Below are 18,357 nucleotides of genomic sequence, written 5' to 3'. Positions count from 1 at the left end.
ATACAGGTCAACGAACTATAAATGTTCCACGCTACTTAGGGACCAATATAAATGATTTTTAAATATACGAGTCCTAATAGGAACAAAGTAGAGTACGTAGATGCCAATACGAACGATCTCGGAATTTCACTATCTAATAATGATAACTGTGACATCTTACTCTGACATCTGAGCCTTAACATAACGTTTCAGTGCACGTATGACCCAATACGGATGACTCTCAGCTCTGCGATACCCGATACAAATATTTCAGGACACATACGACTCGATATAGATCTCTCTCGAATACGGCTGAATTAAGCAACCTCGGAGTCTCACGTGGTCATAGTAATAATTCCAACTTCTTTAAATTTCAAGCAGGTGACACGGAACTCGCGAAATATGATACAGGTGACCTTGGAAACCTTAAAATACAATATCACGTATCCAGTAATTTCGGACCCTCGTATCGACTTTCGGGGGTCAAGAAAGCCTGAAGGATATTAAGGATTGCATGGGAACGGAGGGTGCCAGGGGATACGTCACCCTCCCTTCATCCAGGTACTCTAATATCCCCATAACCAATTAGATTTAGGGAACCGCGTAAGCCTATCGAGTCTCAGGAAATCTGAAGATATCAGACACCCTCGTGACACTCTGAAGTGGACACGTGGTTCTACGATGTACGAATCGTTGTTACTGAATCATGCGGACTCGACTAGTTTGTATTCTATTGTGCTTTCCAACAGGTGTGGCGCTGAACACTAGTGCACCGTAACGAGAGTCTACTATGGAAAGAGTCGCGATAAATGAATGAAAAAGTTCTATTTGCTAAGTTTTCATCACTGACGGACTGGAAAAAATATTTTTGTGCTTACCACTGCTTCTTAGAAATACTTTTATATTTTAATATTCTAAACCTTATAAATAGATCATTTACTGTAATCATAAAAATTTATTTAACACAACAGAAATTAGCTGTACCTAAAATGTGAATAACGTGGATGGAAGCTAAGAGTTGAATACATTTCAAATCGAAATGAACTATGTGAATGTTTCAACCACTTGGAACTACCCATAAAATAAAGAAAGTAAATTTCTAAACTCTACGAAAATAATATCCATGTTTTCACTAAAATTTAATTAGCTTAAACGAGAAATCACTGAATTCTGAGACGTGCGACACATGAAACGATACCAACGAAATTGTGACAAGGAACATTAGTCCGACCTGGAGCAACGAGTCCCGAGACATGCGACGAAAATTTGCGTCTCTTTAAACGGTGACGGCGCGTACAATGGTAGAACGCGAGCAATGTAAACGTTGAGTCCTGTAGTCGTTCTCCACGCGTGACGTTCACGGAAAATAATGATTCCCGTGGCTGCAGCCAGTGAGGGTGGCACACGTGCCTGCGCAGCGTTCGCGGGACACAAAAAGATGCGCAATATGAATGCAAAGTCACTGAAAGTCTCAAGGCCTTTATCCATTGGAACAACGGGACAGATCCGTGAAACAACGCGAGGCACAAACCGTAGAGAGACGTAACAGGAAATTACCGCGATCTGGAAAGTTTAAACGTTAAACATTCTATATGAAAGACCGTGCCACGCGTGGAAGTTATATCGCGCTAAATAATGCAACGCTAGAAACCGTGGCTCTACACAAATACCGAACGGTTAATTTTAGTCCCGTGCTCGACGGATTGTTTCGCGTTGAAATATAAAAAGGCCAAAGAACAGGCTGTGCTTCCGGTCGACATAAGCCCCTCGAACGAGATACCGCATCGCATGAAAGTGAGAAATTATTGAATGCAAAGTAGGACAATTTAAAACTTGGAATAATAAATAGGCGAGCATTCGGAGCCAAGCGTTTAAACTTAAACGCTCTCGACGAATCGCGTGTGCCGCATACGATGAACGCGTTAAGATATACATCAACGTTCAGACTCCTTGAATATTCACGGGGAGTTTTTTTTTTTATTCAGCGAAATAGAATTTTATAAAATTGAAAAATCGCGATGTAATAGTTTGTAAATGAAAAGTTTTCTTTACATTTTCCAGTTACCTATATTTTTTCACCAATATTATTTGCGTGTTTTAGAACCAAGCTAAGCCTTCGATACGTCTGCTCTGATCAGTGATCTATAATCAATTAATTTTCCAGTCCTTTCCCTTTCCTTCCACTAGCTTTCGTGCTCCAAGCTCACTGCTACTGCACCAAAATTTCTACTGACTTTGAATTCTCTTATCTTAACTAATCTATACTTTCATATTTCCTACAGTTTCAACCCGTGTTATTTGCGTGTTTCCAACTAAGGCTGAACCTCTCTCGAAGCTGGCATCGGTAAAGTCGCGTTGTCGCGGGGATCTTGCCTGCCGCGGAAAAATTATTTCGGCATGAACAGAACATCGCGATATTCCGGTTGAGGAGTCAGGTTGCCTTTAACTTGGAACCGTTCCAAACGGAGTGCAACAAATTTTGCGCGGACTTCAGAACTGGAGCGTGAGTAAGGGCCCCCTCTACTCCCGTTGGTTTTATGAAAGTATCGGTTCGATTCCAATTTTGGGAACAATCGAACGACGAAACGGATCGCTCACAGTTTGCACGCGAGTTCTGCGCTCCCCTCTGCGCTCGTGTAAGCTTTGAGAATCAGCCAGGAACAGCCAGGAACAGCCAGACGCCAGCTCGTTCGCTCCTCGTTCCAGGATCCCGATCGATCCGTTCGCCTCGTCCTGTCCTCTCGCATACAAACCTTCCTCGCAGACGAACCGCGCCTTCTTCACTGCAACAGAGAAACCAGAAATCAGCGATCCGCGGATTCATTTCGCCAGTTTGCTTACGGGAACGCCAGCAACGAATACTGTTAACCCGTTTAGTATCGAACGACGATGTATCATTGACTATGGGTGAGTAGGGATCCTTGTATCTCGGGGCGCAATCAACCACTAATGTCTTTAGAGTTTTGGAGATTTTTAAGCTGTCGTGGTACACACGTTGTTCCATAGGCAACTCAAATTTTCATGAGCCACTTGCGAAAGGTGCCGATACACAGTTGTGGGTGAGTTACTATATGGTTGCGGATGAAAATCACAGGTCTTAACTTGTTGAATGCGTTTACTAGTTCAGAACTCATTCGTATTACTGTCATTAACTCAATTATAACACTAAAACTACCAACCCGGTCGATTTGATCCGTGTATGTACTTTATACTTTTTTTTTTTATAGTCACGCAATTATTTATATTTCTACTACCACGATATTAAGTATCGTTGTATATCGTAGTGATTTGATATATGTAATTAAATCTAATGATACTTTTTATTTCGATGACATTACTTTCTCTTAAATTTTGTAATTGTCACGGCTAAGTTTTTTATGATATTTGTTTGAAACCTAACTATTGAAGGGTTGACACACTGTTGACATAAAACACGAATACAACAACAAAATAATTTCGCAGATAAACTATTCATGATTTGGTTATTTTTACACACAATTTTAGCAATTTTCAATCAAATATTTCGCTTAATTTAATATTTACACGGCTTTGAATAGCCAACTTATCTTCCGAAAATGAGAGGTGACTCGATCCATTTCATAGCACCTATAGCGTCAGCAATGTGTTAACAGTAGTGGGATCGCTTTATTTCGCTGAATCAACTGGAAACGTATCTGCGTGAGCACGAGCACGTCCATAAATGGAATTAAACCGCATCGGCTCGATTAAAAGCATACGCGCGTAAACGCGCAGCTGGACTTTCGGAATAATTAAAACGAAAGTGGGTTATTTCGCTTATTTGTCTTAACGCAAACGGGTTGATGGTTAATTTCGTTTCGCCCCACGGAGAAATCGAACGATAGCGAGTCGGTGATTGCGTTTACATAAGTATTTCAGGCTTACTTCACCCTTTGAGACTCGTCGTTAATTGTATTTCGATCTTTCCATTATTTTCGATAGGGTTGATGATGTTTCGGTTATTCTGACAGGATGGTAATTACTATAATAGTTTGGCTGCGTTGAGAAATTTGGTACTGAGTGAAGAAAAGAAGGGGAAGTAAAGGAATAGTAGAGAAGAAAATAATTGAAATAAAATGAAACGAGATGATATAGAAAATATGAAATTCAAAGACAAGCAAGAAGATAGCATTAAACCATTAAATACATTCAGACTACTGCATATATCGTTAGTTGAATCTTTTCTTGAATTTGGGTCAATCTTCTGGTCATAGTGGTACAAACAGCACATTAAGAACACTGAAAGGGTATTACAGCACATCGTATTGGCAATCCAATGCTATTTCTCCGTCATAAATAAGAACCTATGATCTCTTACATGAATTAAACGACTCTTAAATATCCGACACTCATGGTTGACATGTTTATTGCACGACCTTTTGCAGTATACTAAATATCTTGAAAAAATTCAATTCTCACACACCTCCAAAAATAGTAAACGCAACTTGATGCCAACGCATCGCCTTTGGATGACACCTATCTCGAATTCTCAATCAGAAACTCCCAAGAATTTATATTTCTATCTTCGTTAATTCCACTCTGTTGCGTTTCCATCATGTACCACACCCATTTTCCTCCATTTCGCAACTATTACCAAAGGGAAATAAGGTCGGGAGATGAAATCATCATGAAAATAACTAGTTTCAGTTGCCAGAGTCGACCAGTTAGTTTCCCCAGATCGGATCTACGGGTCACGAGCGATGCGAGCGCGAACCATTCGACGGCGAATAAGATTTTTGAGTTTACGTCGACGCCCGATCGTAGCAGTGGTTTAAAAATAGCCGGTCGCATTTAAATGCATTCTCGAAGTCGAAGACATATACGCGGAAATTGATGCTGGAGCTCGTGAATTCGATTTCCACGATTTTCTATTGAACAGCCACTATCTGAATAAATCAATTCGCCGCAATTCACGTGTGACACTTCACCGACAATGAGCCTGCCTTGAAACGGCTTCCATATATGCATTCGACGAACGCGTAGACAGATAGTACCTACACACACGTACACGCCGACACCAGCGAGAAAATCGCGCATACGCCGATCGAGGTATTCGAACAGGAGAAGGGAATTGAATTTCTTCCGGGGGAAAGCATCGGTAACGACATATAAAACGCGCTTGACCGAATGCTCTCGTCTCGATAGAAAATGGAGCCACGCTAACGAACCAATCGATTCAGCGAAGTGAAAATTATCATTATTGCGCGCTCACCGTGTGCTCGGATGTAATTACTTATCCGCGTCTTAACGAGCGTTGGCGGAATCGCTCGTTCGTGCGGACATTCGAAACTAGACTGGATATAACAACTGTTGTTGCGTTCTACTTGGATGTAATTTCTTGAGACCACGTCCAATCGAAGAAATTCGATAACTGCGTCTGAACATGGCGAAGCAGACTTAGCGAATATGTGCGATTGTTATTGGAATAATTGCACGCTTGGCAAAATTCATATTTGTTGTTGTATCAGTGTTTGTACCGAATAACAATTAAATTTAATATAAGTGAGCGTGTTTCGGGACTCTTTGTTGTGAATCAAACATTTTTGTTACGTGTTAACCTTTTCGAATATTTTGAACAAATTCAGTCCTTGTAAAGAACGTGTGTGAAGCTAGCAAAAATAAGATGCATGGGTTCTATACGGTATTCGTACGTAAATATATTTGTACGTAATTACGGTACAATGAAAATAGTACTTAATAATTAAAATAATAACAAGCTTATTCAATTAATAATTGAAAATAAATGCGTTATGTTATTTTCCTCGCATTGTCTCCTGAATTACAAAGGTCGCCTGTTTTACAAAGTTTTGATACTCTGCTTAACAAGCTTTGCGCACATTGTCGGTAGGTACATATTGTTCCAGGAGCTACGAGGCAGCTGTCACAGGTGATGTATTGATGTTGGACCTATCATTAAAGAGACATCAAATCGCGACACGGGCATAAAGGAAGCAATCGTTTGGCGAAGTTTCGTAAAATTTTGTTACCTTCTATCTCAAACAATAACGTTACCCATGCGGCCAGTAATATCTTTTAATGGTGCTTATAAAATTTGAAATTGGTTAACTGACCTTAGAACAACATAGTTAAAAGTAAACAAAATAAAATCCTTTAGTTTAGTTCTTACTTTTCATTCTTTAACTACATTTTTATCAAGGTTTAATTACTGTATTCTATTTTTTATCCCAGTTGTATGAAGTAACAAATCAATGAGGATTATTTTTGTGAATAAGGTGTGAATCTTCGACAATCGATTTCCATTCAACAGATAAAATAAGGCGTTCCGAATAAAAATTCTTTCCCCGCTCAAACACAATCTGAACAAGTATTTTGACTTTCATATTCTCGAGGTGACTAACCTCATATTTCGCACGCTCGGCGCAGACTTATGGTAAATTCTTGGACCTCTCGACTCTACCTGTTGAGAACAAACTCGGCTCGAAAAACTGGATACGAAGAGCGATAAACATGCACAGCCAATATTTTCGAACTCCAAAGCCGTTGCCATTGTCCTATTTTCACGACGATTATGGTCCAAACAATAGTAGTTTCACAGAAATACGATAATCTAAATACAGATTACGATTGTTGATGGATAGCATTAAAATACACAAATAGAGGAATGGATTGTTCATTGCCTCGAAAAGGCAATACAATTCCAACGATACAGTTATATTATTCCACCGAATTTTCAATCAAATTTTGGACATTCTAGAGGTAGCTCTATAGTTAGTATAATATATGATAGATATAACAGCAATAAAAGAATGGTATAGAAAATATTTAAGCGTGCCAATAAATAAAAGGAAAATTATATAACAGGTGGACTCGCGTAGTGAAGACAAAATGATGGAAAAAAAATTAAAGAAACACTTTCGTTCTCGATGGCAAAAATGAAAAATATTATTGGATTTAACGGATCAATGCATGAAAGTGCAACATCACGGGCCAGTGCCAGTGCGTACCGTTTAACTCCGCTAGGAACATAGTCAATAATTCACTGGGTCAAATATAATACCGTGCATGAATAATGAACTGTTATCGCGAAAAAATTAACCAGAGTTGACTTCCTGACGGCCAGGACACGAAATTTGACACGAAGTAGCAGCACGACGTAATCCACGCGTACCCCGACATGACAACGCCGCTGTTTCAACACGTTTTATCGAACTGCAGACGGTCCAATTAGACTTAATAAGATTCAAAGAGGCCTCTAGGTCAAACAGTCCAAGTATGCGTGAATTACTATATCGACGCAAGTGTAGCCAGCAGGGTCGGATTAAAGGTCTTTAAGACCTGGAGCTGGGAGACGATTAGAGGGTCCCTTGATAAGGAGAGAAACGAGAAATGGCTGGTAATGTAGAATATTCCTTGGTATTTTGGAGGATTTTGTACATGATTTATTAAAAAATTATCAGTCAATTAAAAATGATTTTCTCGTTGAGAGTTTGTCATGGTTTATTGTAGCATTTGGAAAAATGAAGCTTCTGGAAGAGTGGTCCATACAGTGAATAATATATGTATCTTAAAAATCAGTGTTCTTTTGACTAATGCATATATCAATGAACTATATAACGTAATATACTAACATATACGAGGTTAAAATTTTTTGTTTTTTATTTTTTCTCATTATGGTAAAATATATTTAATTAAGACTTACTATAATAATATTTGTAAGTGAAACGTGATTTTTCGAAAGTTTCAATTTTTCTGGAAAATAGCGTGAACGAGACAACGTTATCACTTATTATGGACTTTGTTAAAACACTTTAGCATTGACATCATTTTTCATCTACTTCGTGTTTCAGTTAGACTATAAGTTATGCGTCATGGTAAATTGGGTTAGGTTGTAAAGCAGCCTCATTCGCTGAACCTTTCACCTTGCCCTTTTACCTTGCTACAATATAGTACAACTTCTTACGCCTTCATTTTATTTTATTTTTCAACTTGGCGAGTAAAGCCGTTAAGTAAGAAAATAAAAAATAAGTTAAACGTCGAAGAGAAATTTCTTTACCTAGAATTATTTGCAAAATCTTTACACCGGGAACATGTCTTTCTTATATAATTCCTATGAATTATGTAACACGGAAAATCATAAAGATTTTACTTAGTTGAATGAGGGTTTGTACCTACCCTCTTACAATTGAGGGAAGATTTAAAATTGTATGAGTATTTTTACAAATAAATAATAAAGATTACTTTCTGAAAATACAGAATTCATTTCTACACCTAACACATTTTATTCCGTCCAAAAGTTACACGAATTAACCGTAATTTTCCAAACGTGAAACACAATTCGATCGTTGGATCCAATCTTTAATTTGAAACGAACAAATAACGAATCTAAACGTGTTTATCTTGAATTCCTTATTCGAAACTTTTCATATAGATGAGACATTCGCCCATCCCTGGGGTATAGATCCGAGGAGCTCCGTCAATGATCTTTTTTTAATACGGTTCTAATGAAAAGGTCACGAAGCGACGGTATATATAACCCAGGCTCGAGCGAATGCGGTTGACGTGTCGTCGATTCGTGCTTCCGTGTGCCTTGTGTCTACTCGCAAACGAGCTAGCGATCTTCTAACGAACCAGGAGAGACTTAAAGCAACGACCTGTACTAATAAATGCCAGACAATGCGCAGGAATCTATGGTGAGCGAGTAACTGGCCTAAGGTTAACTGCGACACACGAGAATGGCTTCGCCAAGGTGCCATAGCGCGTAGTATACAAGCAGCCAGCGTTCATTCGCACAGGCGAGCGTGTAATCCGAACTGCCGCAGGACGATAATCAAAGGTATTTATTCCATCGTGCGACGAAGTACTCCGCTAACGTATTCAGAAATGGAAAGGCTCCCTCATTGAAACAGTCGAAACCTTCTATCGTTGGTGCATGAATTTATCATTCTGACTAGGTGTATAAAGGATACCCCAAAATTAGTGTGAGAACCGGAAATAGGGGGTAGCTGAGATGATTCTGAACCACAATTTCCTTTGCAAAAATGTCGGATGGCGCTTCGTTTTTGAATTATTAACGAAAAGCCACCGACCAATCACAGCGCCCAAGTAGCGCGCCCTCAGCAGCGAGAGGCTGGCCCGATGACTGACCCAATCGTCCTGGCCCTAGGAAACGCGAAACAGCGTTACGATTCCCGGAAAGTGTAATTCCGTAAGTGTATAAAATACTCCCAGGCGTTGAAGTTTCATTCGGCTCGCATTGATTTCTTCCTCTTGGTGAACTCTTCAACGCCTACTGTATGTACATTAAATACGCATGCGTTCGATAAAAAAAAAAAAAAATGCTTGCACAGTCAGGAACAGATCAGCAGGAACAAGCAGAAAATTAGTTCGCGTTTGAAAGTTGAGAAAAAAAATCATACAGATAAAATGTAAGAGTACATAACACTATGTGCTATAAATATAATATAATTGAAGCACTGTGATTGTTTACTAATTTGCATTTTACGGAATGGAAAAGAAAATCAAATAAAAATTATAAGAATAATCCTGTAATAAAAATCGAACAAAAGGGGTTAAAATAATAAATAAATTCAGATAGACGAATAAATATATAAAATAAAAAAGTTACTCAGTACGTTATACGATCCATGCTAGAAAAATAAGTACCACTGTTCTCCATATTCACAAAATGCAAATTGATCGCGACAATGTGAGCGAGAATAAATTTCGATTCGATTCGTATCAAAAACGTAATAGGAGAATAAAAGCAACACGTATCGATAAAGCTAGGAACATAACGTTTATCCTGGGGTAATGGCGTCGTTTGTATTGGAGTACAAAAATTCGTGTATTACGATTAAAAGTTTCCGTGGAACGATATCGGTAACCGCGATGGGGGAATAATAATTTAAAGCGGGGCATACACTTCGGCATCGTTGGCGCCAATATGTGTTCGGAGCTCGCAACAAGAGGGCCATGGATACCACCAACAGGTGCATATCACTTAATTACCTTTTCTTTTGCGAATTAATTACTCTCGACCACTTAAAATTACCTGCGCTCGCGTACATGATGCCATTTGATATCTATACAAGTTGGCCTGCGGCCAGGCACGATTGAAACCCAATATGCAACGGGAAAACCGCTAAAAAGTAATTCGCTTCAACTAAATCGAGTCTAAAATTATTAAATCGTATAGAATTGCTATGTATATGGAATGGGAAAGGTGATACATACGCGAGAGTCTGAAAAAATCGATGAATTTATGAAACGTGAATTTTTCAAAAGTACTTACAGATAAATTGTCAACGAGCTGTGTGAAATGATGTTTAATTCATACCGTATCGAGAAGTGTAAAAGCGTAAAAATGAGTTGAAATTCATTTAGCCTCAGCGTTCGAAACTTTATATATTCGAAGGATCTATTTCATTGGATGAAAATGTTTATATATATGGACGTGAATCAAGGCAATGCATTTGATTCAAAGGGGATTGAAGTCTAAGCTGTGAAAAATTGCACCTATTTCGTTAATAAATTTAATGCTGTTAGGTTTATTCATGAGTGATTATTTATCCCATCGATAGAGGTCGTTACATTTTTAAACTTTAAAACCTTTTTGTATTAGTATTATATTTAAATATTCGTCGGCATAAAAAATGCTGCTGCAACATCGCATTCCCTTTGTACCTCATAATACCACAGCACTTCAGCGACAGGATATGCAATACACTTAATACTCTTTTTATGCATTAAGCACGTTCTAAAGAACACCTGGTAAAAAAGAAGGCTTATTGCTTACGGGAAAATAAAGAATTTGCTCCATAACTTTCAAAAACTGAGTAAAAAGCATGGAAGATTTATCTATAAAGGGAAAAGTTTGTATATCTTTTTTAATCTTTCTCTGACATCTTAATAGAGGAAAAGAAAAAATTCCAACTGAACAGGAAATGCACGACTGCCTGCATAGTAAAGATATTTATATAATCAGACTAATGCCATAAAAAATCGTATAATTCAATCTAAATTCTACAGAAAAGATTTATTACCTTCTGAAATAGTAAGAAAAAAGGTTGTACTGAAAATAAAAATAGTAAAGTGATGGTGATCCGTTTAACTTCATACTACCCAAGAGTAAACACGAAGGTATGTATTTCTGGGGAGTCAAACATCCCTCTTTAAAAAAAAGAAACGTTAAAATAAACACTTAACAATTCCGTGACTTCTTTATTTATATCTGAAATGATAATACATGCACCTTGAAAACTTTACAAGAACCATTTATATGGTGTGGTTAAACTGCTTTTCCAGCGGTGCATACGCATAGCAATTACTTTACCAGGAACAATTGCAATGAGCGAGCGTTCATTTTCCAGTCTAAGACGACTTGAGTCTACTTAAGAAATGCTATTAGCGAAGAAAGATTAAAAGGTTTAGCACTATTAAATATTCACAGAAATATTTCATTTCCTGAAGAGGAAGTACTAAACAGACTTCCCAAAACAGCAAGGAGAATTTAAATTAAGTCGCAAGAACTAAAAGCACTAACTAACCAGCATGGCACCTACTACACCAGAATCATATTTCTGGTACAGAAATGAATAAAACAATTGTTTAAGAGTATCTAGCAATTATTAGAACTGCCTATTAGACAGTAGAAATTCCAACTTTTAATTTGACTCTTGTTAAAGATATTGTAACAAAAACACAAGTCGGACGATTTCTCGCTGACTTGTAACACCTCACAAATTTGAACTAAAAATTTACAAATTCAAAATGACGGATCTAAAGCGACACAAAATGTGAAAAATGACTGGATTTGGATGAGACTTGGTTTACAGGGATCTTATGGGGTTCTGATTCCAAATCTGAATTCAGAATTTAGAAATTCAAAATGGCGGATCCAACGTAGCAGGACAAAATGCAAAAAGTGACTGGATTTTGGATCTTTACGTGAGTATATACAGTGTTAATAATTCTGTCATACGAATCCCTCTCACGGATAAGTTCTGATTACCCCACCCCATATACCTGCACACCAACGCAGAAACCCCCCTAAAATCGGAATCGTGGAAACAAAGAGATCACGTAGGAAGAGAATTAAGCATACGCTCGCGGGGTGACATTTTCTTAGAAAGAAGCTAAGAAAAGCATACGCCCAAGTCGCGGTTTTCAAGTCTCTTCCACGTCTCGAGCACGAGAGCTGTAAAAACGTTTCCCGCCGCGTCAAAGAGTCTCAGCCAGCATCCACGCGAGGAAGCCGTCTTCGAGTAATGCGGACAAAGCGAAAACGTCCATAAACTAAAAAGCGTGGGGCAGCTACGACGAGCGAAGGGCTGAGGGAGTTGGAGGAGGAGTGAACGAGAAGCGCGCCCGAAGCGGAGGGGCAAATGATGGTCGAGGAGCGACAAATTCCATGGAAAACGCGCCAAGGGTATATCTCTGCGCACGAAGTTACGCGTGGTGTCTTTTACCTTCGAACAACTCGAGACAATAGGCGTCTACGTATGAATACCAGTCGAGGAGTTCTTGTCGGCGTTCTCGTCGTCATTGTGTACCAGGTACCGCATTGTATCTGTTCCGCGGGCTGAGCGTACGTGCAACATCCTGAGCCTGTGCGCGTGTGCATACGCTAATGGGATACTTTCCACCCCTATACTTTTTCTTCCCTAACGGTGCTGCGTTTCAATGGCATGAAAACGCGACCCTGTGGCGAACCGACCGACGAAGCCGCGGAAACGTCGCAGCTCACGAAAAAACCTGGCGGTTATTTATTTGCTATTAACACGTTGGCATTTCGCCGACCCGCAGATGCGTCGCTCGGACTTTTTTACTTGGATGTGTACGATGGGGTAGTACGTCATTCGTGGCTGTTAATATAGACGCATACGCGAAAGTGTTCGAATGTTTAATTAAGGGGCTGGTTCGAAAATAGGCATTCACGAATTTTGTTCTATGATTGATTTTTTACTTGATCGAGTTACGAATGTAACTGAGGCTCATTTAAGATAATTGAGGCTATTAAACTATACTTAAAATTTCACTTAGAACAGAGATGTAGCCTAGTCCAGTTACTAGAGTCACCGCGTATATTAGAACCGTTATTTATAACCTCGCTATATTAGAAGCAATATTTACGCGACGCATAAATCCGATACGTTATCGCGCCTTATCAAGCCATCGTGGATCCTGCGATGGCCGGTGTGCGTCTCCCTCGAAACCTCGACCATCATCTCGCTGACTATAAAAACTGACTATAAAAATGTTCCTGTCGAGTAAAATGCGTCCTTGTCGAGGATCTAGCTCTCGTGGCAAACGCCAAAGAGAAGAGGATGTCCTGGAAGAAGCGATCTGGAGATATCGATTACATTAGTGAAAATAATTCGAAAACGAAGCACCATCCGACAATTTTTCAAAGGCAATTGTGGTTCAGAATCGTCTCAGCTATCCCCCATTTTGGGTTCTTACACTAATTGTGGGACACCCTGTATATATATATATTGTCTCATGTTTCAACCCTAATTTAAATTACCCTTACACTCAAATTAAAATGATTTGGTGGATTGCAATCTTCAAAAAACATCGAAACGAGGTAGTTGTAGTACTTAATACTGTTGTTAAATTGAGAAATAATTATTGTCGTTGTGTTGATCAAATCCTATTAACCTAGGGACGTAATAAAATCAACAGTATGTTAAAAAGTATGTACACCTATTACGAAAGTAGTTACCTACTCTTTGATGGTTTTCATGTGTCAGTAATAAGGGCGTTGCATGCACATCACCTACATTTTATCGATCTTATCGCGTAATTGTAGGTATATAAATACATTTTACATATTTCCCTTAAATCTTTTATCGCGACATATAATATGAAACAGTGACCGCGCTGGATCGATTCTCTGCAAAGCTTAGAGTAACATTTATGGTATGCACACGAGAACACCGATATTCAAAACTGTGGTCTAGATATGAAATATGAAATTTGAGTACTTTGAAAAATGTATATTTTCAAATGTTCACTCGCTATTTTATCACATTGGAGTATAAACCTTCGTATTAACGATACACACACTTCGACGTTTGGTTTTACAATATATATTTTACATTGTATGTGCTCCTTTGGAATGTATGACCGAAGGAAAATTAAAAGTTGTATGATTTTTCTTTAAAAATAAATTCTTTCTCTTTACAAACCTTCGCAATAGTAATACGCACACGTTGCTTTCACATTTGATTTTACAAATCTATGTGCCTCTTCGGAACATGTGACTGAGAGAAAATAAATAGTTGCACAGTTTTCCTTCATAAACAAATGGTAAGTTCGCCATGGAAAAGCACAGGATTGATTTCAATATCCAATATATAACATTCAATTAATGTTTACCGCTCGTTATTTTCGTTCGACGAGTCAATCACATAAGAACAACAGCAACCAGTTAGCAGAAACATCAGACACGAAGCAAACAGAGTTCCCTCATCGTTACACGCCCTCAAAGAATTACACTTCGCTCGGACGAGAGGAATTCGGGCGTTCTCGAATCTCGAGTAACAAAAACACCCAGCAAAACACAATCACTAGCCGTGGAGAGTCCTTGAATAAGCAAACACGAATCGTCGGACAACGAAAATTCTGTCTAGCGTGACTGGGCGAAGAATACTACCGGCGCTGGCTCGAAACACGGAAACGGTTTCCAAAAAAATTCTTCGCGATGCTGAACGGTGAAATGCGCGTCAAGGAAATTCCGGGGCTGGCAAAAGAATTCCACCCCGGATGCACGACGAACCAACATTTTTCATCCCGCCGACAATAAAAGGAGAATGAACGACTTTCTCGCGACATACCCATATTTTCGCTATCTGGTTTCTATTTCAATAGAAACGTTACTCCGGCTGATAAGCGCAACAGCGATCCCCGAGAAGAAGACGTCGGAGCGTAGTCGCGGAGCGTGTGCTAGCCGTGTTCATTATAAAGAACTGAATGCAGAACGGGACCCGAGGACGAGAGGATGATGCAAAAACGACTGAATCCCCTCGCGAAGTTCCCTTATTAGATTCCAGCGATACGTAAGTCTGCAAGCGTGCCGGCGCTTTTTCGTTGTTTCCGTATGAAACGGCGTCTTTCCGTAGTCGCATGACCCGAGGATTACAGCTGGTTCGCGTGTGCTCGGGTTACCGACGATTTTATTTCGTCTAAGTACTGGACCATGGAATCCACGGAGAAAAGGCAATTACCATTCCTGTTTGTAATCTTCGAGTATTCTTTACTAAAGAATCTTTAATAATTGCGTAACAAAGGAAATGAGATTTTTTTGAAGACAGGGATCGAGAGACATTACTGAATATTTAATATTTAGTTAACATATTGGCATGTATAACGAAGGAAACAAATTGTTTCTTGAAATTCAAGGATCGAGAAACATTAGTGATTAACAATATACTTTTTAATATTTTAGGTACATATGAACTACAAAACAATATTTTATGTGTTCACATGTACGAGATCAAAGGCGTTATATTATTCATACATTCGTAACGTTGTAAATTTTGTTACAAATCGATTTTTTTTTTTCATACGAAATGACACTTCAAGATTATTGTTTCAAACGATAAATTCAAGAAACCATTCGAATCACTGGAGTTAATAATGTGTAGAAATTAATGTCGGCCTAGACAATAGAAATTACAAAATACGTTTTGAAATATCAATGTTGTAAATATGTAGTGCACAAAATAAAAAGCTTTTCGTAATTTTTTCATAAAAAAAGGAATAGAATTTGGAGTGACATGAATTCAGGTCAGCGGTCGCGAATGTGTGAATCAATTTTTAACGGTTGTGAATATTGTTGATTCCGCGAGATCACTGGGTAATATCTGCGAACGTTCGTGTACCGTTACATGCACGAAAAAAAAAAAAAAAAACGTGTAAAATGATTCGAACGGAACGGTTAATGAGGCGATATCGAAGGATGATAAAGGCCAGCGGTCTGGCTAGATAAGCCATTGATTTTCAAAGGAACCAATCCAGAGGAAACACGGGAATTTCCAGGGACGTTAAAAATTACGGTAAACTAATGTATTCTTGTTGGAATATCGCCACCCACGAATAACAAAAAGTGTCATCGTGAGACTTCAAATTCGCGAAACGCAATTTCTGAGCGCAAAATCTGAAACACTCTTATTTTATGTTATAACTTTTGTCAATTTCATAATCACAAACGCCTACTTGAATATCGTGTGTCCAGTTCCATTATTCATTGAAAGTTAAAGGTGCATCAACTACAGAGGCTATTAATAAAGTTAAGGTCAATCGACATTATAAGCTTTATTATCGCACTCGTTCTACTCTTTGCTCTATGCAATAGACTAAAATATTAATTAAAGCGATAATAATAAAAGCTGAGATACGATAAACAAAGAAATTCATTTCATAAATTTATTTATTAAAATGAAATGTTCTTTAACAAAAATTCGATGCTAACTGCTAATAAATTATTCATGAAAAAGAAGGTATTTATATTGTCTCATAAACTACGTCGACAATTGTCATTCTCTAATAAATATACCAAAGAACGTTTGTGTGAATTATTTTGAGAAAATGGAACAAACGTAAAATTTCCACGTGTACGACATTGTCCTTTCGTCGTGTCGTCGTTTTGCATTGAACTATAACAAAGAAGGAAGAGAAAAGGTATTTGCGACGAGCTTGACGAGTTTTCCGCGAGCGTGATTGACCTTTGAATTCTCTTTCGTAGTCAGACACAGGTGCAGTGCCCAAGATTCATCGTAATTACGGAATCGCTAATGAGATAAATCAAAGGAGCCTTCGTACCCCGCGGAACGAATTAATTACTTCAGTTGCGAAGTTACGTGCTCCGCCGACGATCTTACTCGTGATTTCAGCGACTATTCGTCATCAATAAAACTAACGGCAGACATTAATGAGTGTAGTCATTACGTAGAATCAATAACACAACTCGGTTGCTCTACTTTAAGCCGCCTCGCAAAATCAATCGTCCGTACGGGATTATTCTACATCGAATATTGAACCAAATACATCACCGGCTTCGTATATCCGAAATGCCAATACGATTAGCATCACCATTAACGTTAAATAATAACATTCATTGCGGTGCCGATAGTTATGACCTTTTGCGTGAAAGTTCAATGATCGGCGCAAGTGGGATGTTTTAGAAAAGCATGTTCTATGGAAACTCAAACAATTATAAAATACATAGTGTAGAATTCATATTTATTATTAAAAAATAATATAAGCAAACGGTTCAATATTCTTTCAATTTTCTGTATATGATATATCATTTCTCCACCCTTTTAATTTAATAATTAAATTAGTTCAATTTACATACAATGTTTAGTTTTCAAGCATATTTATATTCTATATTAAATATGTGTATTATATATCTTTTTGCTTGAAAGAACTAGTGGCATCTTCGTATATACACACTATAATTAATAAATTCCATTTACTTGGTAATAATAATGCTCACGTTTTCTGAACATAGATCTCAAACAAAAAGTCGAAAACGTAAATGAATGACAGCTCGTTTGATAGTGCAAGGTTATCATACTTTAATTTATACACACAAGTTCGATCACGAACATTTTGACAAACAAATTGAATCGCGCAATATTAACGCTATCGTAATGATTTCTCTCGTTTATATAATTTAATATCGAGATGTGCTTCGATAATGCAAACATACGAGAACGTTTTCGGTAGCCGTTGTAATCAAATACTGAATTATTAATGCAAGATATAATAAATGTAGCCTTCGGTCCAAATCTATGCAATTTATGATATTTTTTAAATTTGCCTGTTCGCACAAAAAGATCCTTGTTTATACAAATATAAAAAATACATGTATCGTTTAGAGCACAGAAGGAATAATCAGTGTCTATTTTAATTCAATGGCGTTCTAAATGCCCCAGACCCGCCGTACCAGGAAGATAAGATAACTATATTTGCGATTAGCGTCCATCACGGTTTTTTCGGAATCACCCTTAAGTGAACATATGGCTTCATTGATGCGATATATATGTTTCAAGAAACAACAAACTAAGACAATTTGCACTGTGCAAAAAGTTTACCTAATTTAAATTATTTCAATAAATATATTTAAGACACTAAAATTAGGTATTATTTTCTCCCATAATTCGTTATGCAGGACACCGATTAACTAAACAAATAAGTATTATATTTCCAACATTCAGAGCAAGTGCTTTGACCAATTAAATGGGACTTAGACCGTTAATCCCATATTAAATTTGTTTACAAAAAGCAATAACACAAACAATACCGTCGTGCCCGAATATTAATTCGAGCCACTGTGATTACAATTTAGTTCGCATTACGTTTCGTGCTAGGAATGCTGACACGAGATTATGC

The 18,357-nt window shown here is 38.0% G+C and overlaps 1 protein-coding gene across 1 annotated transcript in view; it reads right to left on the bottom strand.

Annotated features, from left to right (window-relative positions):
• Positions 1-18,357, bottom strand: part of LOC128885520 (uncharacterized) — a 132,773-nt gene that overhangs the window by 94,781 nt on the left and 19,635 nt on the right. The window contains exon 2 of the mRNA XM_054139603.1: positions 2,733-2,762. Within this exon, the coding sequence (XP_053995578.1) occupies positions 2,733-2,762 (30 nt within the window). The remainder of the gene's footprint in view (positions 1-2,732; positions 2,763-18,357) is intronic.

Source organism: Hylaeus anthracinus, unplaced genomic scaffold (genome assembly GCF_026225885.1).
Source record: "Hylaeus anthracinus isolate JK02 unplaced genomic scaffold, UHH_iyHylAnth1.0_haploid 11981, whole genome shotgun sequence".
NCBI lineage: Eukaryota > Metazoa > Arthropoda > Insecta > Hymenoptera > Colletidae > Hylaeus > Hylaeus anthracinus.
This window is presented reverse-complemented; position numbering and strand designations above follow the sequence as displayed.